Source organism: Trachypithecus francoisi, unplaced genomic scaffold, assembly GCF_009764315.1.
Source record: "Trachypithecus francoisi isolate TF-2019V2 unplaced genomic scaffold, Tfra_2.0 Lachesis_group3, whole genome shotgun sequence".
Classification (NCBI taxonomy): domain Eukaryota; kingdom Metazoa; phylum Chordata; class Mammalia; order Primates; family Cercopithecidae; genus Trachypithecus; species Trachypithecus francoisi.
Genome location: NW_022681468.1, coordinates 55,518,380 through 55,545,994, shown reverse-complemented (window position 1 = coordinate 55,545,994; position 27,615 = coordinate 55,518,380). Strand labels below are relative to the sequence as shown.

Below are 27,615 nucleotides of genomic sequence, written 5' to 3'. Positions count from 1 at the left end.
CTGACATTACAGGAATGGGCCAGCATGCCCAGCCCAGTCAAACTATAAGAGTAAAATGTTTTATACATCGTAGACCTCAAAAACTTTGCTTTCTACACACCATTTCTTGTGAAGCTTCTGGAACACACACTCTTTCAACCAAGAAAGAAGTATGAGATCCAGAAAAGAGTTTCCAAAACAGAGAAGGTAAAGATAACTTCCAAGATAACAATAAAAGGTATGATGCTTAAAGAGAACCAATCGAAAATTAAGTAAGTCAAAAAGCTACAGGAGAGCCTTCTGACCTCTGCAAGAGAATATTGATTGAATTCCAATGTGTCTGAAAACACTTGGAAGATAAAACTGAGCAAGGAAGGAAAAAGAAAACAGAATTCTATGTGGGTCAGCTATAACATATAAATTATATGACTATAATTTAAATATTTATAATGATGCCAATGCTATTAATCTTGACAAAACTATGCTGTAACTGTGTGTGTATGGAATGGAACGCAAGTGGAAAGAGGGAAATCCTCATCTTTCCCAGCGGGAAGTTAGTAAGAGTGTAAAACAGAAAAATTAAGCAGCAGCAATATAAGCACACTACTAAGATAAATAAAGGCAAATATCAAAACAATCAACTAAAAGAGCTAAAAGTAGTTTCCTTCAGACAGCAGGCAATAGGAGTAAAGGTGAGGAACTAGAGAGCTAGCTGAGTGCAGAAACTTATGCCTGTAATCCAGCAATGAGGATGAGACAGGAGAATCTCTTGAGCTTAGAAGTTTGAGACCAGCCTGGGCAACAAACTGAGACCCTGCCTCTACAGAAAATTTAAACATTAGCTGGGCACGGTGCCATGTGCCTGTAGTCTCAGCTACTTGGGAGGCTGAGGTGGGAGAACTGCTTGAGGCCAGGAGGTCAAAGCTACAGTGAGCCATGTTCATGCCACTGTATTCCACCCTGGGTGACACAGACCCTGTCTCAAACAAACCAACAAAAAATTGCAGAGCTACTGGTTTTGTAACAAGCTTTGTAGAACTGTTTGACTTTTCTAAATAATGTGCGTGGATAATTTTAATAAAAACAAAAACTAAATTTGAAAGAGAACACTTACCAATACACTTTTCTTGCTTTTTGAATAGAAGTAACAGTCTGAACTTCTTTTAACGTTTGCTTTGTTTTCTTTTCTGCTGATTTGAATGCCTATGTATACAAAAGAGTTTTAAAAATAATTTGTTAATTTATTTAAATAACACCAAAGTAAATAATGGGGCAAGAAATTTTTTAAATGTCACAAAATGGCACAATCTACACACACACACACACACACAATATACATACTTGAAAGTAATAAATGAAAATACTTTTGCCTTAAGTATTAAAATAATCCAAACCAAAGAATTACTATATGAAAATATTTGACCAAGACCTACAAATTAATAAATACATTGTCATTTTCTAGATACTGAGTACCTATCATGTGCTAGGTTCTAGGCTAGATGTCGTTAGAGATACAAGAGTGAACAAGATGGACAAAGCCCCCACTCCCACCCCACTAGGTCTAGAAGAGACAACTATTAATCATATAATCCTTTAAAAAGACATATAACGGTAAGTGCTTCTAAAAATGTCAAGAAATGAGGTTGAAGCAGTAGAAAGAGGGCCAAGTCATGAAGGCCACTCATTTAACAGCTATTAAAAAGTGCCTGTTCTGTACCAGGCAACATTCCAGGGATTGGGATGCAGCAACGAACAACACAAAGATTCTACTTTCACGCAATCTATATTCTAGAGTAAATCCAGAAAAAATAAACACATGTTGGGCTGGGGGGAGTGTTTTTCAAGAAAAAAATATGGCAAAATAAAGACAGAGATTCAGGGTGGTACTATCGTTAGCAATGAGTGGTCAAGGAAGGATTCTCTGATTAAATCTCATTTAAGTAGATATGTAAATGAAGAGAGGCGTCAAACTGAAAATTCCAGGTAGAGAGAATAGCAAGGGCAAAGACCCTGAGAGTAGAGCATGTGCCATTATTTTATGAACAGCTAAGATCCCAGTGTAGCCAGAAAGAGTGTATGAGAGGAGGAATGCAGGTGATGAGGTCAGAGGGGAGCAGGTCTCCTGTCCTTGCAGGATAGGAGAAGGGCTCTGAATTGTATTAAGATAGGAAGCAACTGGAAGATTTTGTCCAGAGAGAAAGGACTTCACTTTTGATTTATTTTAATATATTTTTTGGGACAGAGTCTCGCTCTGTCACCCAGACTAGAATGCAATGGCATGATCTCAGCTCACTGTAACCTCCACCTCCTGGGTTCATTTGATTCTCCCACCTCAGCCGCCTGAGTAGCTGGGATTACAGGTACCCACCATCATGTTGGGCTAATTTTTGTATTTTCAATAGATATGCGGTCTCACCATGTTGGCCAGGATGGTCTCAAACTCCTGGCTTCAAGTGATTCACCGGCCTCGGCCTTCCAAAGTGCTGGGATTACAGGAGTGAACCATCACATCCAGTCGAAAGGATCACAATGGGCCTAGGTGTGGTGGCTCATACTTGTAATCCCAGCATTTTGGGAGACCAAGGGTCAAGGCCCGAAGCGGGCAGATCACCTGAGGCCAGCAGTTTGAGACCAGCCTGACCAACATGGTGAAACCCCGTTTCTACTAAAATTACAAAAAGCAGCTGGGCGTGGTGGCGGGCACCTGTAATCCCAGCTACTCAGGAGGCTGAGGTGGGAGAATCGCTTGAACCTGGGAGGCAGAAGTTGCAGTGAGCTGAGATCAAGCCATTGCACTCCAGCCTGAGCAATAAGAGCGAAACTCCATCTCAAAAAAAAAAGGGGGGCGGTCACAATGGTTGTTATGTGGAGAACAGACTGTAGTGGGAAAACAGGAGAAGGAGAGAGAGCCAATAAGACACTACTATCATAGTCCATGTGAACAAAGAGGTGATAGGGGACCGACCAGTGGAAATAATGAGCAGCTAGATTCTGGCTATACTTTAAAGGAAGAACCAAAATGATTTACTGATGGATTGCATGATTTATGGGAAAAAGAGTCCAGGATATCACAAATGTTTTTAACCTGAGTGAACAGAAAAATGAAGGTGCTATTTACTGAGATGAAGAAGAATGGGGGAGGAACAGGCGTGGGGGGAAAAAATACTGGAAATATATACATTTAAAGCAAAGTTAAGTTTGAAAGATACTTCTGAATTAGAAAATCTCATTTAAACAGAAGAACTAATTATGTCCATTAAATTAAGCAGGCAAAAACAACTAACATTCACTCTAAGAAATACTCAGTACCTTCTCAGCAGCTTCAACTGTTTTTTGTGTCTTCTTAGCAGCATATCTCTTGTGATCATAATACCTAGAAAAACACATTTCTCTTAAATTTTAAGTAAAATATTTATTCTTTAGTTTTCTACCTAGTTCTAACTTTACAAATTATCAAATTATACAGAACAAATCAGAACAAACTGTATAATTAACAAAACTAAGTTTAAAAAAGTATTTTCACCCAAAAAAAGTATGCATACACAGGTGAAATGTAAAAGTTGTTTTAACATCCTTAATTTACTGCAGATAATACTTGGCCTAAAATTTAAAGTTAAATGACTTACTTTTTGGCATTGGCATATGCCGACAAGCTGAGATCAACATCTACAAGTAAGGGCTTATTTTTCTGAGGCTTCTGCAGCTGTTTATTCTTTTGTTTTTTCTTTTTTCCTTTTGGTGGTTCAGTTTCATTTTTTTCAACATTGACGTCACCATCAACATCATCATCTTCCTCCTCTGATAACAAGTATGGATTTCTATTAAAAATATTCAATAGTATTTCACTAACGTCAATGACATCACTTTTTTTATTTTCAATTTTCTTCTTCGATAAAATTATAAATGGTTTACAGTACTGAGTTCATTATTTAATCTAAATTAGTTTTTTCCCTTTCTCTGAGAATTTCAAAATATGAAGAAAAAATATTTAATACAGTAAACAATTAAAATAACAAAATAAAGACAAGCATTAACTGCTTGACTAGGAGTCAAACTTACCTTAGCAGCATTGTAACATGATTTGTTTGTAGTTTTAATTCCTTGATTGCACTTGCAACAGGGTCTCCTTGAGCCTGGGCTTCTTTCACAATTAACCCAATTTCTGTCCAATCTATCTGGTTAGCTAAAGCACTTCGAACTACCTGAATGGCTCTGTCAACTATTTGTAGGTTCATTTCTATGAGCTCTCCTTTCAGTTTGTCTATTTCCTTAAGAAACAAACCACACACATTTACTACATTGTCAGTTAAAGTTAACATTTTTGAAAAAGCACTGAGAAAGCCAAACATAATACCTGAGCCTGCTGAAGAGCTTCCAATCTGTTTTCGTGATCCTTTCGAACATTATCTAATTTCTTCAATGCTTGTTTTTCCTTTTATTGGCAAAACAGATTTTTTAAAAATTAGGTTTCTCCTACCTCATGACACTCCCTCTTTTACTTTCCAACACTCACTATCCTGACTATCTATGCTGTTATCTAGCTGGCTGAAATTCCCATAGTCTACCACCCTCGGCCTATCCCACTACAACGAGTTCCATGCCCCAAAATTACTTCTCCTGTCTCCCTAACTCCCATTCCCTATATAGAAAGGTATTTTCATTACAGGTTACTGTGTATATAAGATATACCCTTAATACCCTTGGCATTATTCAAACAGGCAAAAATCAAGACATTTTTTCCTATGGCACAAAAGTAAAGTTTTGGAGAACAAATTCTTTATTTTTTTTTTAAATAACAGAGACAAGGTCCTGCTATGTTGCCCAGGCTGCTCTTGAACGTCTGAGCTCAATCTTCCCACCTCAGCCTCCCAGAGTGCTGGGATTACAGGCCTGAGCCACTGCACCTGGAATGGAATGAATTCTTAAAGAGCATAAACTACCAAATGACTTCTTATTTTTTGCTGCTTTTGATTTTCTCAGAACTATTTCCAGTATTTTACAGAAGCTTTTTCCCGTAAATTAGTAAGACAAAGGCTCATGGTAGTTATTTGACCTTCTATATGGCATTTTATCATATATAATCTACATTTCAAGGTTATCAATTTGGGGGCAAAATCTCTAACACTAGTAATATCATCAATTAATGAGTATTTAAATGCTAGATGAAGTATTTAAATGCTAGATGAAATATTTTTTAAAATTTAGATAGTAAGAATGGTGACTATTAAGACACCCATAAAAACATGGGGTTCAGTTTAGTAGCCAAAGTGCTGCCACCATGTGGTAATTACATGATGTATATAATTCATCTGACTGGCCTACCTGCTTTGAAATTGTGCTATGATTAACTAACTTTTTTTTTTTTTTGAGACGGAGTTTCGCTCTTGTTGCCCAGGCTGGAGTGCAATGGCGCGATCTCGGCTCACCGCAACCTCCGCCTCCCAGGTTCAAGCAATTCTCCTGCCTCAGTCTTCCGAGTAGCTGGGATTACAGGAGTGCACCACCACGCCTGGCTAATTTTTTTGTATTTTTAGCGGAGACAGGGTTTCTGCATGTTGGTCAGGTTGGTCTCTAACTCCTAACCTCAGGTGATCCACCCACCTCGGCCTCCCAAAGTGCTGGGATTACAAGCGTGAGCCACCGCGCCTGGCTTATGATCAACTAATTTCTTAAAACTGAAGAAGTGGTACAGGGATTCAAACAATTTGCTTTTTTTTTTTTTCTTTAAGACAGAGTATCACTCTGTCGCCCAGGCTGGAGTGCAGTAGCACGGTCTCAGCTCATTGCAAACTCCGCCTCCCAGGGTCAAACAATTCTCATGCCTCAGGCTCCTGAGTAGCTGGACTACAGACACCCATACCACACCCTGCTAATTTTTGTATTTCCAGTAGAGATGGGTTTTCACCATGTTGGCCAGGCTGTTCTCGAACTCCTGACCTCAAGTGATCTGCCCACCTCGGCCTGCCAAAGTGCTGGAATTTACAGGTGTGCGCCACCGCGCCCAGCCTCAAATAATTTGAAATTTTTGCACACATATTTTAAGACTACTTTGAAAAAATCAAATCCCCTTCAAATCAAGAGTGACTATTAACAATTTATGAAACTGTTCTGCAGCAAATGCTCTAAAAACATGGTTAAATATGCTGGAAAAATACTGTACGTCACTTCTTTTGGAGTTACGATACACAGAAAACATATTAAGACCTAGCTTTAAAGTCCATTTAAAAAAGAAACAGTTTAATGATAAACAGTATCTCCTCCTCTGGCCTATTTAAAATCTCCCTAGAACAGTATCTCCTTAACAGCAATGTTTTGAGAAGCTTTGGGTTGTTCTGAGCAAACCACATTAAAGTGTAAAGAACAGGCCTCACCTTCCCACTGTATTTTCCTTTTTTTACATAATATCTGAAATACTCATGAAACAAATGAGGACATACTTTTGAACAATAAAATCCCCCATGGACCTTCTTCATAAACCTCCATCACAAAAAAGAGGCAGGTTAGAGAGTTCCTGTACTACTTCTTACACTCTTTCTGAAAGGCTACCCTTTCCTATATCATCTACCCATCAAACCACTAAAGATTACCTGGTTTAATATGTGTTTTTAATAATACATACCTGTTGTAAAGCTTTTAAGTCAATTTTCTGGCCTTCTATCTTGGAATAAAATTCATCCACGGCCTTATTAAAAAAACAGACAAACAACTAGTTGAAAAAAAAAAGGACGGTCTCTACTTCAACTTGCATACACAGAATTTTATTTTACTTTTTTTTGAGACAGAGTCTTGTTCTGTTGCCCAGCCTGGATTGCAGTGGCGCAATCTCAGCTCACTGCAACTTCCACCTTCCAGGTTCAAGTGATTCTCCTGCCTCAGCCTCTTAAATAGCTGGGACTACAGGCGCACCCCACCACATACCACTAATTTTTGTAGTTTTTCGTTGAGACAGGGTTTCACTGTGTTGGCCAGTCTGGTCTTGAACTCCTGACCTCAAGTGATCCGCCTGCCTTGGCCTCCCAAAATGCTGAGATTATAGGCATGATCCAGCATGCCCAGCTGCACACACAGAATTTTAGATTCCATTGTGTTTCATAACACCACTTAAAGAACTTGAACAGATTTCCAGTAAATGTATTATTTGGCTAAACAGTATCAAGAATCAAACGAAGTTCAAATCTCTGGTCCTTCATCCTAAAATAAAGTGGCAACAATTATTTCCAAAAGCTGTATCTGTGACTACACTGATCTTTAATGCCCAGATTCACAGTGAATGTAAAGCAAGTATAGTTTCAATTTCTCAGTAGAAGTTGATATTAACAGCTCATGTCATGCTAACTAACTGGTAAAGGAACAGAATGGAAAACCCACCTTGTCAAATGATTCAAATTCTATATATGGACATTGTGAATGTTGAGAAAACAAGAAAGGATGAAATTCCTCGTACCTGTAAAACATATTTATTATATCACAGTCAAGAACATTAACAAACATACAAAGCAAATTGACCCATGCCTATATGCTTACGTGAGTATGTCTTCAACTGGTTTATCTGCTTCCAAGCTTGGTTTTATTTCTCTTTTCTGAATGATATATCCCTACAAAAATCCAGTATTAAAATCATTCCTATTCATAATTAACAAAGATTTACTTTCTTTCTTTCTTTTTTTTTTTTTTTAATACAGAGTCTCACTCGCTCTGTCACCCAGGCTCGAGTACAGTGGTGTATTCTCGGCTCACTGCCACCTCTGCCTCCTGGTTCAAGCGATTCTCATGCCTCAGCCTCCCAAGTAGCTAGGATTACAGGTGTGCACCACCATACCTGGCTAATTTTTGTATTTTTAATAGAGACACAGGTTTTGCCATGATGGCCAGGGTGGTCTTGAACTCTTGGTCTCAAGTGATCTGCCCACCTTGGCCTCCAAAAGTGCTGGGATTACAGGTGTGAGCCACCGCACCTAGCCCAAAGATTTAGTTTCTGTGATTGATATTAATTTGCACCTAGCCCAAAGGTTTACTTTCTATGACTAGTATTAATTTTAATTTTCCATAAATACAGTTATACTTTGAAAAGGGAAGAAAAACACTCATAAGCTCCAAGGTAATTCAAAAAAATGCTTAATGGCTGGGAACTGTAAATCACAACATTTTTGAAAAGGGCTGACAAATGAAAATGTGCTTCTCTATCTAAAACAACTAAAGAAATAATTGTAAATTCCTCAACTTCTCTGAAGAGCCGATACTAACCTGTCATTGTACTTTCTATAAAAGGGACAGAAAAAAACTTACAAAACTTACAAAAACTTACAAAAATACACAAAAAAACTTACAGAAATGTTTAAAACACTATCCTGGGTCGGGTGCAGTGGCCCATGTCTATGATCCCAGCACTTTGGGAGGCTGAGGTGGGCGGATCACTTGAGGTCAGGAGTTCGAGACCAGCCTGGCCAACATGGTGAAATCCCATCTCTACTGAAAATACAAAAACTGGCCAGGCATGGTGGCACGTGCCTATAGTCCCAGCTACTCGGGAGGCTGAGACAGGAGAATCACTTCAACCAGGGAGGTAGAGGTTGTAATGAGCCAAGATCATGCCACTGCACTCCAGCCTGGGTAACAGAGCAAGACTGTCTCAAAAAACAAAACAAAACAAAACAAAACAAACACATCCTGGCCGGGCGCAGTGGCTCACGCCTGTAATCCTAGCACTTTGGGAGGCTGAGGCGGTTGGGTCACAAGGTCGGGAGATCGAGACCATCCTGGCTAACACAGTGAAACCCCGTCTCTACTAAAAATACAAAAAAAAATTTAGCCAGGCGTGGTGGTGGGCGCCTGTAGTCCCAGCTACTCGGGAGGCTGAGGCGGTAGAATGGCAGGAGGTGGAGCTTGCAGTGAGCCGAGATCGCGCCACTGCACTCCAGCCTGGGCAACACAGCGAGACTCCGTCTCAAAAAAAAAAAAATCCTGGAATAAGTATATTACAGGTAACAATCTTCCAAATTAAAATAAAATTTATATATAATGATCCTTTAATGAACACTTAATTTCTGAACACTCAAATAAATCACAACAATATATAGTAAGTATACATGGTGCTACCTTCCCACTGAAGTTGGATGTTGTTTTCATATAGTCTTCTGCTTTCTGCAGAGAAACAAGTACTTTTTCAATATCTAATGGTGGGGGAAAAAAAGAAAAAAGGAATGCCAATCAAGTGTCAATCAATCATAGCTAAACAACTATGCAGAAAAACAGGAAAGTGCTTATGAAATAATGTAGTGTTCAAGAAAATTAGAGATAGTGATTTCATGTTTGTAATCAGTAGATGTGGATATATGGTTACGTTTTGACCAGCCTATTTTCCAAGTAGCTTTTATTGAATCATCCACCCTTCCCTCCATGACCTGAAAGGAACTTTGTTCATAAACTAAATTCCCAAATTATTTCCAACTATTTTTGGATTCTTTATGCCATTCCTTCTTCAAAAACTTACAGTTTTAATTACTATAGCTTCATATTTTAATCTGTGAAGGGTTACACAGACAGTAATAATAGGAAATCATTACTAGTATTTTCCAGAGTTACCCTGAACATTTTCACATGCTTTTGCTCCACACAAACATCAGAGTCATTTTACAAAAACAAAAACAAAACATCACCACCAGCACCTGTTGTCATTTTATGACTGCATTGATTTCGTATATTGCCAAAACTAAAACATTCACTAAAATCTCATTCAATTTTTTTTTTTTGAGGGTGGTGATAATGTTTTTGTGGGGTCTTTTTGAGATTGGGGTCTCACTCTGTTGCTCAGGCTGGAGTGCAGCGGTGCAGTGACCACCCACTGCAGCCTGAAACACCCAGGCTTAAGTGATCCTCCCATCTTAGCCTCCCAAAGTGCTGGGATTTCAGGCATGAGCCACTGTGCTTGGTCAAATGTTTTTCATTCTAGAACCACCTGCTCCCTTATTACCTTCCCACAAAAAATTTTTATAGTTAAAAAAAAAACAAAATAAATGAAAATGTACCATGCAGACATACCTTTAGTTTCAAGTTTTTCATCCACTTTGACATTACCCAAGAATCCATTTTCTATAAGACAGTGTTCAATGAGAGCTGGTCCATAGGCTATAAATGCAGAGGATATTACTTTTAGTATTTTCCTATAAATTGTTTCTTTTTGTTTTGGTTTTTTGAGATGGAGTTTTACCCATCGCCCAGGCTGAAGTGCAATGGTACAATCTTGGCTCACTGCAACCTCCGCCTCCCACCTCCTGCCTCAGCCTCCCGAGTAGCTGGGATCACAGGCACCCACCACCATGCCCAGCTAATTTTTGTATTTTTAGTAGGGACGGGGTTTCACCATGTTGTCCAGGCTGGTCTTGAACTCCTAATCTCAGGTGATCCACCCACCCTGACCTCCCAAAGTGCTAAGATTACAGGTGTGAGCCACCGTGACCCAGCCTAAAATTTAGCATTCAAAATATAGCACAAATATATATCCCAATATCAATGATCTACTCAATAACAGTGGCCGGCAAAAACAATAAGTTTATTTATTTTGAAGTGTTATTTAGAAATGACAATTCTAGTTCTCAGACTGGGTGTGGTGGCTCACGCCTATAATCCCAGCACTTTGGGAGGCTGAGGCAGGAGGATCACCTGAGGTAGGGAGCTGGACAGCAGCCTGACCAACATGGAGAAACCTCGTCTCTACTAAGAAAATAATAAATTAGCCAGGTGTGGTGGCGCATGCCTATAATCCCAGCTACTCGGGAGGCTGAGGCAGGAGAATCGTTTGAACCTGGGAGGCGGAGGTTGTGGTGAGCCAAGATCATGCCATTGCACTGCAGCCTGGGCAACAAGAGTGAAACTCCATTCCCCACCCCTCCCGCCCCGCTCCATAAAAAGAAATGACAGCTCTAGTCCTTAAAGAAATTTGAGACTACAATTAACTTACAAAAGTCAGTGCAAGTTATAGGAATTTAATGGGCTTCAACCACAATGAGGACTCCCCAAAAATTGGTTAATATCCCATACTAATAAATAAAGGACAAAGGCCATATATCATTTCAGTAGATGCAGAAAAAGCATTTGACAAAATTCAACACTAATTCCTAATAAAAATTCTCAATAAACTAGGAATAGAGGGAGCATTCTCAACCTTATGAGGACACCCATGAAAAACCTATAGCTAACATGATAATTATTGGTGAAGGACTGAATATTATCCCCCTAAGATCAGGAACAAGGAAAGAATATTCAGTGTCACCTGCTATTCAACATTGTACTGGAGGCTATAGCTAGCACGATAAGGCAAACTAATTAATAGCATTCAGATTCTAAAAGAAGTAAAGCATCCTTATTCACAGATGACATGATCCTGTATGTTAAAAAATCGTAAGGAACCCACAAAAAAAAACCTACTAGAATGAATAAACAAGTTTATCAGGTTTGTAGGATACAAAAACCAATATATAGAAATCAATAGTATTTCTATGCAAAAATGAAATTAAGAAAACAATTCCACTGACAATAGCATCAAAAAGAACAGAATGTTTAGGAATAAATCTAACTGAGAGAAATTAAAGATCTAAATACACAGTCAGACATTCTCTCTTCATAGAAGACTCAATGTAGTTAAAAGGGCAATTCTCCCCAAACTGATCCACAGACTTAATGTAATCCTTACCAGGCCAGGTAGTGGCTCACAGCTGTAATCAAGACCAGCCTGGCCAAGAAGGTGAAACCCCATCTCTACTAAAAATACAAAACTTAGTGAGTGTGGTGGCGCACACTTGTAATCCCAGCTACGTGGGAGGGTGAAGCAAGACAATCGCTTGAACCCAGGAGGTGGAGGTTGCAGTGAGCTGAGATCATGCCACTGCACTCCAGCCTGGGCAACAGAATGAGATTGTCTCAAATAATAGTAATAATGTAATCCTTATCAAAATCCTATGAGGCTTTTTTCGTAGAAAGTAACAAGTCGGCCGGGCGCGGTGGCTCAAGCCTGTAATCCCAGCACTTTGGGAGGCCGAGTCGGGTGGATCACGAGGTCAGGAGATCGAGACCATCCTGGCCAACACGGTGAAACCCCGTCTCTACTAAAAAATACAAAAAACTAGCCGGGCGAGGTGGTGGGCGCCTGTAGTCCCAGCTGCTCGGGAGGCTGAGGCAGGAGAATGGCGTGAACCCGGGAGGCGGAGCTTGCAGTGAGCCGAGATCCGGCCACAGCACTCCAGCCTGGGCGACAGAGCGAGACTCCGTCTCAAAAAAAAAAAAAAAAAAAAAAAAGAAAGTAACAAGTCAACTCTAAATTTTATAAGGAAATGCAGGCTGGGCGCAGTTGCTCACGCCTGTAATCCCAGCACTTTGGGAGGGTGAGGAGGGCAGACTGCTTGAGTTCAGGAGTTCGAGACCAACCTGGACAACATGGCAAAACCCTGTCTCTACCAAAAAATAGAAAAATTAGCCAGGAGTGAATCCCTGTAATCCCATCTACTTGGGGGGCTGAGGCAGGAAGATGGCCTGAGCCTGGGAGGTTGAAGCTGCAGTGAGCGGTATTTGTGGCACTGCACTTCAGCCTGGGCAACAGAGTGAGACCCTTCGGAAATGCAAAAGATCTTTTGACATGTCAAATGCCAAAACTCCTTTGAAAAAAAAGTGAACAGTTAAAGAGGACATATAAGTTGAGTATCCCTTATGTGATATGTTGGGATAGAAGTGTTTCAGATTTCAGATTTTTTCACATTTCGGAATATCTGCATATGCATAATGAGATATCTTGGGGATGCAACCCAAGTCTAAACACAAAGTTCATTTATGACTTTACACAATATAGCCTGGAGGTGATTTTATACAATATTTTAAATAATTCTGTATAGCTGTCACATAAGGTTAGTGTGGAATTTTCCACCTGTGGCATCATGTCTGTGCTCAAAAAGTTTCAGACTTCAGGCCAGGCACGGTGGCTCACACCTGTAATCCCAGCACTTTGGGAGGCCAAGGTGGGTGGATCACGAGGTCAAGAGATTGAGACCATGCTGGCCAACATGGTGAAACCCTGTTTCTACTAAAAATACAAAAAAATTAGTTGAGCATAGTGGTGCACGCCTGTAGTCCCAGCTACTCGGGAGGCTGAGGCAGGAGAATTGCTTGAACCCAGGAGGCAGAGGTTGCAGTGAGCCGAGATTGCACCATTGCACTCCAGCCTGGTGAGAGAGAGACTCTGCCTCAAAAAATAATAATAATTTTAGGCTTAAGATTTTCACATTAGGAATGTTCAACCTGTAATATCTGATTTCAAATATTATCGAAATTTGCCAGGGGAAGGCCAAGTGTGGGGGCTCACACCTATAATCCCAGCAATTGGGTGGCCGAGGTGGGTGGACTGCTTGAGCTCAGGAGTTTGAGACCAGCCTGGGCAACATAATGAGACCCTCTCTCTAAAACAAAAAAAATTAAATTAAAAAAGAAATCTGCATTTGCCAGGGAGACACTGGCTTAAATGAAACATACAAATTTTATACATGCTATACGAACAGTTGGAAAGTTCTAAAGATAACTGTTGAATGCATTCCAATTTCATAAGAGAGGAAGAGTAACTCTCTAGGGCTCAGTAATCAATGGTACCTGCCTCTCTCTATGTCTTCTCTAGATTCCTTAATATAGGGCTAAGTGATGATCTTCTTAAGTATAAAAGTGTATTGGGATCAAAAATGCTTATTGGGATCAAAAGGACCTGTCAGATGCTGGGATAAAAAAAAAAAACTAAGCTAAGTGGTTATTAAATCAAAGACTCACAATGAAAAAATCTGATTTCTTAGAATACTACCATTAGCACTGAAGTACCAGATAACACAATCTGTATTGCTTTTAAATAAAATCTAATAGATAAAGCTCAGACTTCATGTGGTTTAACTTCTCTTTATTTGACAATAAACTCCTACTTACTCCAGGATCACTTTAAGCTTTTGTTCAAATTTTCTAATAAAAGCATAAAAGATTTCAATACATTCCTGAAAACCACACTATCTTGCAAACAGTTCACTGCTATTCGCAGGAATACTCACGAAGCAATGGGTTAAGCACTCTCTTCAGTAGTTCACCCTTAGGTGCGCTGGCTACTATTTCAGTCAACCTGCGAAACAAAATTGACATGTCTCTTACTATCATATATTAAATAAACCTTACAGCAATCTTCATATTCACACTACTTTTATCTTATCAGTTCACCTGATCTTCACAATAATCTGAAATGTAACAGGAATTTGTTCTTCTGTTGTGAGAAAATGGATCATAAAAGTAATTTATCCAAGATTACCAGGTTCTTGAACAGCAGTTTTCTAAGAGAAGCCAGGATTTTTTTGACCAAGACATATTGTTCATCAGCAATGTGCCCACATGTAAATGACATAAAACTGACATTTTTCTTTTTCTTTTTTTTTTTTTTGAGACGGAGTCTCGCTCTGCTGCCCAGGCTGGAGTGCAGTGGCCGGATCTCAGCTCACCGCAAGCTCCGCCTCCCGGGTATACGCCATTCTCCTGCCTAAGCCTCCCCAGTAGCTGGGACTACAGGCGCCCGCTACCTCACCCGGATAGTTTTTTGTATTCTTTTAGTAGAGACGAGGTTTCACCGTGTTAGCCAGGAGGACCTCGATCTCCTGACCTCGTGATCCGCCCGTCTCGGCCTCCCAAAGTGCTGGGATTGCAGGCCTGAGCCACCGCGCCTGGCCGACATTTTTCTATAAAGGTTAAAAGTTTGTAAATTTTCATGCCATATCTTAATATCCAAAATGGCTTTACCTAATTAAGCATCTAATAACTTTTTTTGTTTGTTTCTGTTTTTGTTTTTGAGACGGTGTCTCCCTCTGTCGCCCGGGCTGGAGTGCAGTGGCGCGATCTCGGCTCACTGCAAGCTCCGCCTCCCAGGTTCATTGCCATTCTCCTGCATCGGCCTCCTGAGTAGCTAGGACTACAGGCGCCTGCCACCACGCCCAGCTAATTTTTTGTATTTTTACTAGAGACGGGGTTTCATCGTGTTAGTCAGGATGGTCTCCATCTCCTGACCTCATGATACGCCCATGTCGGCCTCCCAAAGTGCTGGGATTACAGGCGTGAGCCACTGCGCCTGACCAACTTTATTTATTTATTTAATGTAGGCTAGTTAAGTGAAGCAGCGGGAGTGAAGAAGGAACAAAGAAATGATGTATGTTAAACTTTAAGAATGACTGCTGTAGAATATGAGTCAGCAGGGCCTTCCAGCTAGCAGGAATACAGCTGAAATACAAAATAAGTGATGAATACAGCTACAATCATCACTTTACCTCACCTTACTTCCCTTTTTCTTATGCAAACCAGAATTTCTCTCCCTTTGTCCTCTGCACATCCATCTGTCTTCTCACAGAGTAGCTAATAAGTCTCCCCAATTTACCAAGAAATCATAACCATTTGAAGTAACCCAAAACTTAGCTAAAAAACACATTGGGCTTGCTTCAGCAGCACATATACTAAAATTAGAACGATACAGAGATTAGCACAATCCCTGCACAAGGATGACAGGAAATTTAAGTGTTCTATATTTTTTTATTTAAAATTTAAAATTTAAAAAAATTAAAATGAAAAAGAAGGACATTGGCTGGGCCCGATCGCTCATGCCTGCAACTCCAACACTTTAGAAGGCTGAAGTGGAAGGACTGCTAAAGCCACGAGTTCGAGATCAGCCTGGGCAACAAAGCAAGACCCCATCTCTACAAAAAAAATTTTAAAATTAGTCAGGCATTGTGGTGTGCTCCTGTAGTCCCACCCACTTGGGAGGCTGAGGCAGGAGGATTGCTTGAGCCCAGGAGTTCAAGACTGCAGTGCGCTATGATCACGCCAACTGCACTGTAGCCTCAGGGAAGGGGGAGTGAGACACCACCTCTAAAAAAACTAAAGACAACTGAGCGCGGTGGCTCATGCCTATAATCCCAGCACTTTGGGAGGCGGAGGCAGGCAGATTGCCTGAGGTCAGGAGATCAAGCCCAGCCTGGCTGACATGGTGAAACCCCATCTCTACTAAAAATACAAAAATTAATTGCACATGGTGGCGCATACCTGTAGTCCCAGCTACTTGGGAGGCTGAGGCAGCAGAATCACTTGAACCTGGGATACAGAGGTTGCAGTGAGCTGAGATCATGCCACTGCACTCCAGCCTGAGCAACAAGGCAAGACTCCGTCTCAAAAAAAAAAAACAACACCTAAAGACATACATTTGCCTCTCCCAAATAAGGCTTAATTGCTTACATGCATATTTACGTAGTTCAAAGAGTCTAAATTGAGTTACATTATCTAAGTAAAACAAAATATTTTATTTCATGTTCTGACATATGACCCATTTTACCTTTTTTTTCAGAGACAGGGTCTCATTATGTTGCCCAGCACATTTTAATACAATATGAAAAGGGTTTAAAAACAAAACACTTTACCTTTCCAAAGTAAGCAAAGGTTCAGCAGCTCTAGCATGATCAAGTGGATAGCGTTCACGAACAGCAAATTTAACATCATCTGCCTCATCAGTTCGAAACCTTAGAATATTTAAAATTACGTACTCATAATCTGTAAGAACAATGTTCCCCTGCAATAGAATAAAATATAATTTAGTGCTCTTTCAAATCATTTTTGAGGCCGGGCACAGTGGCTCACACCTGTAATCCCAGCACTGTGGAAGGCCGAGGCGGGCAGATCACTTGAAGTCAGGACTTTGAGACCAGCCTGGCCAACATGGTGAAATTCCATCTCTACTAAAAATACAAAAGTTAGTAGGGTGTGGTGGCAGGTGCCTATAATCCCAGCTACTTGGGAGGCTGAGGCAGGAGAATCACTTGAACCTGGGAGATGGAGGTTGTAGTGAGCAGAGATCGCACCATTGCATTCCAGCTCGGGCAACAAGAGCAAACTCCGTCTCAGAAAAAAAAGGAAATAACAAAACAAACAAAACAGAAAAAAACAAATCAAATCATTTTTGAAACTACTTAAAAAATTGAGAAAGAAGCCAGGCATGGTGGCTCACACCTATAACCCAGCACTTTGGGAGGCTGAGGCAGGAGGATCACCTGAGGTTGGGAGTTCGAAACCAGCTTGACCAACATGGAGAAACCCTGTCTCTACTGAAAATACAAAATCAGCTGGGTGTGGTGGCACATGACTGTAATCCCAGCTACTTGGGAGGCTGAGGCAGGAGAATCGCTTAAACCTGGGAGGCGGGGATTGCAGTGAGCTGAGATTCCGCCATTGCACTCCAGCCTGGGAAACAAGAGCGAAACTCTGTCTTAAAAAAAAAAAAAATTTGAGAAAGAAAATGTGGTCAACTTCAGAAGCCAGCCAGGCAAGGAACATATTATGCTTTCACCTGCAATTTGTCTTTTAATAGTAATAGTTACGTGGCAAGAGCAATACAGTTAGTTATACCCTTTGCCCACGTATTTCCACATTTGGTAATGTAGCCCAATGAAGTAACTCCAACACTCCAGTAAAACCAAAGGCAATATGCTTAAGGATGTTCACTGAAATTTATTTACAACAGTTTAAAAAAAAAAAAAACCCAAACAGCCTAGATGTAAAAATTAGGGAAACTTAATTATGATAGATCAACACAACAAAACAGTAAAAAGAGGTTACCCAATGGAAACTATGTTTAAAAAAAAAAAAAAGGAAAATATAAATAATGTTAGGTAAAACATAGCAAGACACACAAAAAAGTTGTATCCTAGAAAATGGAAGGCATATGTAGGTTAAAATGAAATTACTTCTTAAAAATTTTTAAAATTTAATATTGCTAGATAACCTTTTCAATAAAAAAGAAGGGGGAACATAATGAAAAGAAAGCTAATGAAAGAATACCACCTTCCAAATTTATTACAGACAGTGAAGATAAGAGTTACTCTACAGGTGTAATTAAAATACAAAGAAGCATCCATGAAAATAGTCAAAAACGCCTTACAACTGCTTACAACATAGTCATAGAATATGATGGGAGTAATCCCAAATTCATCTGAAATGACAGGTTGCAACATAAGTGGCTTCAGTAAATGTAGCCACTATTTACCTTGATTAGAGAGATAGATAACCAGTGTTATCAACTAAGTGTTGAAAAAATAGTACCAGGCCAGGTGCAGTGGCTCACGCCTGTAATCCCAGCACTTTGGGAGGCCAATGTGGGCAGATTACCTGAGGTCAGGAGTTCAAGACCAGCCTGGCCAACATGGTGAAACCGTCTTATTAAGAGTAGCTGGGCGTGGTGGCAGGCGCCTGTAATCCCAGCTACTCGGGAGGCTGAGGCAGGAGAATCACTTGAACCCAGAAGGCGGAGGTTGCAGTGAGCCGAGATCACACCACTGCATTCCAGCCTGGCGACAGAGCGAGACTTATTCTCAAAAAAAGTTTAAAAAAAAAAAAAGAAAAGAAGAGTAAAAACTCAGAGTAGAAAAGGACATTTACAACACAAATAATCAGCAAAGGGCTCATAATCAGATTAGATAAAGAGCTCTAAGAGATCATATCAAAGGTTGCTAAGGATGTGGAGCTAAGGGAATTCTCAACATCAATGAATCTCACAGACATTATATACTGAATAAAAGAGCCAGGTGCGGTGGCTCACCCCCGCAATCCCAACACTTTAGGAGGTTGAGGTGAGAAGATCGCTTGAGCCAGAGGTCCAAGATCAGCCTGGGCAACAAAGTGAGAGTTCGTCTCTACAAAAAATCAAAAAATTGGCCAGGCGTGGTGCTGCACATCTGTGGTACCAGCTACATGGAAGGCTGAGGCAAGAGGGTCACTTGAGCCCAGGAGGCCGAGTTTGCAGTAAGCCCTGATCATGTCACTGCATTCCAGCCTGGCCAACAGAGTGACACTCTGTCTCAAAAAAATAAAAAATAAAAAATATTGCATAAAAGATGGTAGACCCAAAAATGAACAGTACAGTCATGCATCGCTTAACAATGGGGATACATTCCGAGAAATGCATTTAGGCAACTTCCATGTTGTGTGAACATAACAGAATATACTTACACAAACCTAGACGGTATAGCCTACTACATCCACCAAGGATATAATATAACCTATTGCTCCTAGGCTAGGAATCTGTATAACATATTACTGAATACTGTAGTCAACTGTAACACAATGGCAAATATTTGTGTATCTAAGCATATCTAAGTATACAAAAAGTACGGTAAAAATATGGTATTACAACAGCAGTTCCAGGCCAGGCGCAGCGGCTCACGCCTGTGATCCCAGCACTTTGGGAGGTCGAGGCGAGCAGATCACCTGAGGTCAGGAGTTTGAGAACAGTCTGGCCAACATGGTGAAACCCCATCTCTACTAAAAATACAAAAATTAGCTGGGCATGGTAGTACATGCCAGTAATCCCAGCTACTCGGGAGACAGAAGCACAAGAATTGCTTGAACCCAGGAGGCGGAGGTTGCAGTGAGCTGAGATCACGCCCTTGCTCTGCAGCCTGGGCCACAGAGTGAGACTCCGGTTCAAAAAAAAAAAAAAAAAACCAAAACAAACAAAAAAAAACAGCAGTCTCCAACCTTTGGCACCTGGGACCAGTTTCACAGAAGACGATTTTCCCATGGATGGAGGGTGCAGGGGTATGGTTTCCGGATGAATTTGTTTCACCTCAGATCATCAGGAATCATATTCTCAGAAGAAGCACGCAACTGAGATTCCTTGCATGCACAGTTCACAATAGGGTTCACGCTCCTGTAAGAATCTAATGCCACCACTGATCTGACAGGAGGCAGAGCTCAGGCGAGTAATGCTCACTTGCCTACTGCTCACCTCCTGCCGTGTGGCCCGGTTCCACCGCCCAGTTCCACAGACCGTTTCCAGTCTGCGGCACAGGGTTGAAGACCCCTGGTATAAAAGATTAAAAATGGAACACCTGTATAGGGCACTTACCATGAATGCAGCTTGCAGGACTGAAAACTGCTCTGGGTGAGTGATGGTGAGTGAATATGAAGGCCTGGGACATTACTGTATACTACTGTAGACTTGATAAATACTGCACACTTGGGCTACACTAAATTTGCTTTTTTTAAATTTTTTAATTTTTTAAAAAATCATGCTTACTTCAGACCTGATTAAATTTATGTATTTATTTCTATATATAAAATGTTTTTGTTTTTGTTTTTTGAGACTGAATCTCACTCTGTCACCTGGGTTGGAGTGCAAAGGCATGATCTCTCGGCTTACTGCAACCACCGCCTCCCAGGTTCAAGTGATTCTCCTGCCTCAGCCTCCTGAGTAGCTGGGACTACAGGCACGCACCACCACACCAGGCTAATTTGTATTTTTGGTAGAGATGGGGTTTTGCCACGCTGGGCAGGCTAGGCTCGAACTCCTGACCTCAGGTGATCCACTCGCCTCGGCCTCCCAAAGTGCTGGGATTACAGGTGTGAGTCACCGCACCCGGCCCAGATTAAGTTAGTTAGTTAGTTAGTTAATTTATTTATGAGAAGAAGTCTTGCTCTGTAGCCCAGGCTGGAGCACAGTGGTGCAATCTTAGCTCACTGGAACCTCCGCCTCCCAGGTTCAAGTGATTCTCCTGCCTCAGCCTCCCAAGTAGCTGGGATTATAGGCGCCCGCCACCACGCCCGGCTAATTTTTGTATTTTTCAGTAGAGACAGGGTTTTGCCATGTTGGCCAGGCTGGTCTTGAACTCCTGACCTCAGGTGATCCTCCCTCCTCGGCCTCCCAAAATGCTAGGATTACAGGTGTGAGCCACTGCAACCAGCCTGAGCCACTGTGCTCAGCCAAATTTATTTTTAAGATGTTTTTCTTTCTTCAATAATAAATTACGCTTAGCTTACTGGAACTTTTTTACTTTATAAACCTTAAACTTTTTAACTTTTTGGCTCTTGTAGTAACACTTAGCTTAAAACACATATCGTACAGCTGTACAATATTTTCTTTCTTTATATCTTTATTCTATAAGCTTTTTTCCACTCAAATTTTGTTTTGTTTTGTTTTTACTTTTAATATTTTTGTTAAAAACTAACACACAAACACACACACCAGCCTAGGCCTACACAGGGTCAGGATCAAGATGTCACTAAGCAGTAAGAGTTTTTAGATCCATTAGCATCTTACGGGACCAACGTTTACACGTAGTCTGTTGTTGACTGAAATATCATTATACATACAGCGCATCAGTGCATGACTGTATTTGACTATTTTCTGGTTGCATGATATTAGTCCTGAAATGTCAAGTACCAAATAATTTAATTCTCAGATCTTCATCTCCTACATTCACAAGGCTATTTCTAAATGGCTAAAGTCTGCCTAAACTCAGACCTATAGATAAAATGAAGGTTATTACCGGAAAATTTTATTTTATTTGTGTGGCACCCATTTCCTAGGGTAGTAATAGCCTTTGACACAGAAAAAAATGTTCCCCACTCATGTTATATAGCACTATTGCAAAATGATTAATAATGAATTTTCCTTCACCAAATCCCACAAATTTAACTTACCCTATCATAGAGCTCAATGATTAAATGATAAGCAGCTTCATCACTTCCAAACTGAAAATCTACAATTCTATCCACACCAAGCTGTTTTGCACTGACTAATCTCCGACTCTTCAAATGTTTTCGGCACTAGCAAGAGAAAGAAAAAGGCATTCATTTAGTAAAAGTGAATTCCTAACCATTTGGTATTGGTTTATAAATAAGCTTCTTTTCATTACCATCAGGAATACTTAAAACATTGTAAATAATAGTATAGTCATAAAGTAAAAGAAACAAAAGAGGGAAAACATTATAAACACTGCTAACTCCAAAACAATGTTTTATTTGCATTTCTTTAAGACAGGGTCTTGCTCTGTCACCCAAACTGGAACCCAGTGGTGTGATCATGGCTCACTGCAGCCTTGACTTCCCTGGCTCAGGTGATCCTCCTGCATCAGCCTCCTAAGGATTGGGACCACAGGCACATGCCACCATTCCCAGCTAATTTTTTCATTATTTGTAGAGACAGGGTCTCACTATGTTGCCCAGGCTAATCTCAAACTCCTGGGCACAAGCAATCCTCCTGCCTCGGCCTCTCAAAGTGCTGGGATTACAAGGGTAAGCCACTGAGCCAGGTCTTTATTTTCAATTTGTAAGTAGAGAATGATGGGCCTATAGCAAAATTTGTTTTGTTGCTTTATACCACTGCTAAATCCCTTGTTGTTGTCCTAATGACCTCACTCAAAGCCACAACCTTTATTTATTTATTTTATTTTATTTTGAGACAGTGTCTCACTCTGTCACCCAGGCTGGAATGCAGTGGCACAGTCTCGGCTCACTGCAACCTCCGCCTCCCAAGTTCAAGCAATTCTCCTGCCTCAGCCTCCCCAGTAGCTGAGATGACATGTGTGTGCTACCATGCCTGGCTAATTTTTTTATTTTCAGTAGAGACGGGGTTTCACCATGTTGGTCAGGCTGGTCTCCAACTTTTGACCTTGTGATCTGCCCACCTTAGCCTCCTAAAGTGCTGGGATTACAGGCATGAGCCACCGCGCCCACCAACCTTTATTTATGTATTTTTATTTATTTATTTATTTTTGGAGACGGAATCTCACTTTGTCACCCAGGCTGGTGTACAGTGGCACAATCTCAGCTCACTGCAACTTCTGCCTCCCGGGTTCAAGCAATCCTCCTGCCTCAGCCTCCTGAGTAGTTGGGACTACAGGCACCCACTACCACGCCCGGCTACTTTTCTGTATTTTAATAGAGATGGGGTTTCACCATGTTGCCCAGGCTGGTCTCGAACTCCTGAGCTCAGGTAAGCTGTTCGCCTCGGCCTCCCAAATTGTTAGGATTACAGGCATATGCCACCACGCCCGGTTCCTTTATTTTTTTTGTCTGTTTGATGACACTTCTAAGTATCCCAAATTTCCCTTATGTGTGCTTCATTTATGTTCAAAATTAAATAATGGTTTCCACTAATCTTCTACTTCCAATATATATCTACTATGGACCATGAGCTTATGGCTTATGGTATCCTGTAAATTAGTCCACCACCTTATATCCAGTTACCCCTACTAATTCTTCTTTTTTTTTTCTTTTCTTTTTTCTTTTTAAGAGAGAGAGTCTTTGCCGGGAGCAATGGCTCAGGCCTGTAATCCCAACACTCTGGGAGGCCGAGGTGGGTGGATCACTTGAGGTCAGGAGTTCAAGACTAGCCTGGCCAATATGGTGAAACCCCATTTCTACTACAAATACAAAAATTAGCTGGGCATGCTGGCACATACCTATAATCCCAACTACTCAGGAGGCTGAGGCAGAAGAATCGCTTGAACTCAAGAGGCGGAGATTGTAGTGAGCCGAGATGGCGCCATTGCACTCCAGCCTGTGCAACAGAGCGAGACTCTGTCTCAAAAAAAAAAAAAAAAAAAAGGACAGAGTCTCGCTCTGTTGCACAGGCAGGGCTCAAACTCCTGGACTCAAGCAATCCTCCCACCTTAGCCTCCCAAGCAGCTAGGATTACAAGTGCCCTGCCACTGTGCCCAGTTTATTCCTACAATCTTTACTAATATAACCCAAAGAGAATTTTCCTGGTATCGTCTCTAAGCTTTTGATTAACCTATTTCAATCCAATGTAATAACTCTCATTCTTTATTAAATCCCCTTCCTCCTATCCCTGGACATAAAGTTCTTTTTCTTATTAACAATTAAAATAATATCAGCATGTCAAACCCAAATACAATTTACTTGGCAATACCGATTCTTTTAGATTACATGTACCGTCTTTTTGTACAAATATTTAAGTATGACATGGACTGGTAACAAGACCCAGTGCTGGAAGCCTGGTAACAAGACCCAGTGCTGCAGCCTCTAAAATATCTTACAATTGTTTCTAATTTTTTAATATAAAAGACCCCTTAGTCAAGACCAGTAAGAAAGAACGCTTTCTTCAAGACTCAAAAACAGTCTGGGCATGGTGGTTCACACCTGTAATTCCAGCACTTTGGGAGACCAAGGTGGGTGGATCACGAGGCCAGGAGTTCAAGACCAGCCTGGCCAACATGGTGAAACCCCATCTCTACTAAAAATACAAAAATTAGCCAGGCATGATGGCACGTGCCTGTAATCTCAGCTACTTGGCAGGTTGAGGCAGGAGAATCACTTGAACCCAGGAGACTGAGGTTGTGAGCCAAGACCATGCCACTGCATTCCAGCCTGGTGACTGAGCGAGACTCCATCTCAAAAAAAAAAAAAAGAAAAAGAAAAAAGGACTTAACTACAAAACAAATTTTACATAAGTTAATATAAAACCACCTTTAAAAAAATAAAAGAAAAAATCCACTCTTTGAGAAAGGTTAAAAAAAAAAGAAACACATAAATTCATTATTAAATTAATACTAACATTTTCATAACTAAGAAGAGTTCTTCTCCAGACCTTATAGTTCAAATTAACTGAAATTCTCATTTTATGTACTTATACACTTAGGCAGAATAACTTCCTAGAATAAACAAACTGCTCCTCAACTCAGTAGTTTTGAGAATGACCTATACTGATTTGATTAAACAGTAACCTACATGTAGGGATATCTTTAAATCCCTAAAGGAAAATCACAATCAGTTCTTCCAGAGTCCCTCGGTAATAATTTTATTCAAGAAAAATAAAGACAAAAGACATCATTGAAAGGACAGAAGTTCACATAAAGGAACAGTAAAAAGGGGATTATTTATCATGGAGAGTACAGATGGACACATAGTACATATTTAAAGCTTGTTTCATTTCCCTATCAACAGCTTGGTGAAATCAACCTTCTGCTGTGTGCCACAAAGCTATAGCTGTCATCCCCAAATGTGAATACTGGAACAACCACTGGGATTTACCACATAATGGACATAACTCTACCTGTGCCATGCAACAGTAACAGCTCTTTGTTTTCCTTATAAAGTGCTTAACATTGTCTGCTTCATTGAGGAAATCTTTCTATACATTTAGATTGACATGTACACCTAACCCATAGAATTCTAAGTATTTTTAAAAATGACTGACCTCCTATTAGTGCAGCCTGATTTGGAGATGTTTACACAATCCCAGTGTCCTATCTCACTGGCCTGTTACCTCAACCATAAAACTGAAATTATATTTGTTCTTCACATTCCACTGAATTGTTAAACAACTTAAATGAAATACATAGTATTCATCTGCCTTTACAAGTGCTACACAACATGTAGCATTATTATTGTCATTATTATTAAGGACAGGTCCCAAAAGAACTATTTTGGGTTACTATTAAATAAATTAAACTTTAATAATCTGAGAATTTTGTGAAAGCCTTTGTGATATGGGAACACTTACCTAATTTGTAATCCAAAACAGACTCTATAAATTGCTGGGGGGGTAAAGCTCTTCTCTGTAAAGCCTCTAATGAAATAAGTCAATGCCATAACAGATACATTTCCAAAGTAAGGAGCAGAGCAAGAAGGAAATGAACAAGTATGGAATTCTAATATGTGTCACATATTGTTTCAGGTCTTTTTTTTTTTTTTTTTTTTTTTTTGAGACAGAGTCTCACTCTGTCGCCCAGGCTGGAGTGAAACAGTGTGACCTTGGCTCACTGCAACCTCTACCTCCCAGGTTCAAGTGGTTCTCCTGCCCCAGCCTCCCAAGTAGCTGGAATTACAGGTGTGTGCCACCACGCCTGGCTAATGTTGTATTTTTACTAGAGACAGAGTTTCACCATGTTGGCTGGGCTGGCCTTGAACTTTTGACCTCAAGTGATCCACCCGCCTCGGCCTCCCCAAGTGTTGGGATTACAGGCATGAGCCACCGTGCCCGGACTGTTTTAGGTGTTTTATATGTCATTTCAATTAATCCAATAATTTCATGATGGAGGTACAATCCACATTTTACATTTAAAAAAACCAAGTTCCAAGAGGTTAACTTTTCCAGGTTATAAAATTACTTTCTGACAAAGCCATTAATTCAAAGTTAAGTATATGTGACTCGAAAGTCTTGTGTATCACATGAATTTTCAATCTATACGTTACATCAATAAAAGAATGGGTAGCATGCCCACACATGTAAAAATCTGTTTTAATAGTAAAAACAAAAGAGGAAAGTAAAAAGACTTAGTAACATATTAATGTCAGTGAGTGTTCCAAAAAAAAAAAAAACACTGACTGGGTAGAGGAATACCATTCACAAAAGTAAGCTCTGGAAGATAAGACTAGGAAAAAAAGGTGGGGCAGGGAGGAGGAAGAACACAGAAAGCCAAGAATGTTAGGCTATAGAATATGGATTTAGAAATTAGGAAACTATAAAAGATGAGATAACTAATGAAAATTATACTTTAAAAAAATTAATGTTGGGTCAGGCGTGGTGGCTCATGCCTGTAATCCCAGCACTTCAGGAGGCTGAGGTGGGCGGATCACCTGAGGTCAGGAGTTCGAGATCAGACTGGCCAACATGGTGAAACCCCATCTCTACTAAAAATACAGAAATTAGCCAGACCTGCTGGCACGCACCTGTAATCCCAGCTACTCAGGAGGCTGAGGCAGGAGAATCACTTGAACCTGGGAGGCAGAGGTTGCAGTGAGCCAAGACTGTGCCACCGTACTCCAGCCTGGGTGACAGAGCGAGACTCCGTCTCAAACAAACAAAAACAAACAAAACATTAACATTGGTCTAATTTAGAATTGTGTTGATGCAGAGAAGTGGACTACAGTTAAGGAACTGTAAGGCTGAATGTGATAAAAGCTTGAACTCTAATAGTGACTGTGGAAACAAGATCTGGAGCAGAACAGGATGTGAAAGGTAATGGGGAGAAGTCAACTAATAAATATTCACTTTATTCAACCCATTATCTGTCAACCACTCCCTTTACCTTCATTTTATCTGCACTTTATTCATAACAGTGAAGGAAACCCCAATTAAAAACTTAATTGTTAGTGAGCAAGCTCTTAAAATTTAGCTTCAAGTGTAACAAATTTACCTTCATGGCAAAACTAGACGGCATCATATTCTTAGGCCACTCAAATTCTGTTGTATGAATTCGTATGCCAGATTCAAGTAAAAGTGTAGCTTTAAAGTCTGGTCTGTAGAAGAAAAAAGTCAAATTTTTCTTTAGGGTATATGCCAAAGCTAACTGTGAAACAGACTTAAAATGCAGGTAAAAAAAAAAATCAGTAATCTCATACTTAATCGCCAAAGAGAAAATAAGCCTATAAAATGTTCTTACTTTTGAAGACGAATAAGGTATGTCTTATTATCCACATCATAAACATTGTTTACTCTCATTCCTAGCAAGCTGCAAAGATAAAGGAAACATGTAACATACCTCACTATTGTTTGAAACATAAAACTACACATAATTTAATAAAAGCTTCGAAAGAGCGGATCTCAGTCTCTAAGGATACGGAGTCAGCCGGGGAGCAGAGTCTGAAAGCCATTTGGGCATTCAGTTCAAAACTTAAGAGTAACGATTTTAAAACAAAAGTGGTCTATCAGCTCTAGGAACAACACACTATAGCTTGCGTCTTCCAAATGACCCAATTTTGGGGGAGAAATACAGTGAAATACAATCCAATTAATTTATTACAAGGGAGAAAAAAAAGATAAGAGGGCCTCGAAAACATGACAGAGCTCACACG

General features: G+C 40.3%; 1 protein-coding gene and 1 pseudogene across 3 annotated transcripts in view; one reads left to right on the top strand and one right to left on the bottom strand.

Moving 5' to 3' along the window:
- Nucleotides 1-27,615, bottom strand: part of NEMF (nuclear export mediator factor) — a 69,851-nt gene that overhangs the window by 41,637 nt on the left and 599 nt on the right. The window contains exons 2-16 of one of the 3 annotated variants that reach the window (XM_033188105.1): nucleotides 27,204-27,272; nucleotides 26,958-27,060; nucleotides 21,496-21,621; nucleotides 16,443-16,591; nucleotides 14,049-14,116; nucleotides 10,018-10,104; nucleotides 9,076-9,149; nucleotides 7,504-7,574; nucleotides 7,348-7,423; nucleotides 6,599-6,661; nucleotides 4,334-4,411; nucleotides 4,039-4,247; nucleotides 3,606-3,797; nucleotides 3,289-3,352; nucleotides 1,094-1,182 (exon numbers count right to left, since the gene is read on the bottom strand). In XM_033188105.1, the coding sequence (XP_033043996.1) occupies nucleotides 1,094-1,182; nucleotides 3,289-3,352; nucleotides 3,606-3,797; nucleotides 4,039-4,247; nucleotides 4,334-4,411; nucleotides 6,599-6,661; nucleotides 7,348-7,423; nucleotides 7,504-7,574; nucleotides 9,076-9,149; nucleotides 10,018-10,104; nucleotides 14,049-14,116; nucleotides 16,443-16,591; nucleotides 21,496-21,621; nucleotides 26,958-27,060; nucleotides 27,204-27,272 (1,518 nt within the window). The remainder of the gene's footprint in view (nucleotides 1-1,093; nucleotides 1,183-3,288; nucleotides 3,353-3,605; nucleotides 3,798-4,038; nucleotides 4,248-4,333; nucleotides 4,412-6,598; nucleotides 6,662-7,347; nucleotides 7,424-7,503; nucleotides 7,575-9,075; nucleotides 9,150-10,017; nucleotides 10,105-14,048; nucleotides 14,117-16,442; nucleotides 16,592-21,495; nucleotides 21,622-26,957; nucleotides 27,061-27,203; nucleotides 27,273-27,615) is intronic. The other 2 variants (XM_033188106.1, XM_033188108.1) reach the window with 2 other exon arrangements.
- Nucleotides 15,466-15,561, top strand: LOC117071671 (annotated as a pseudogene).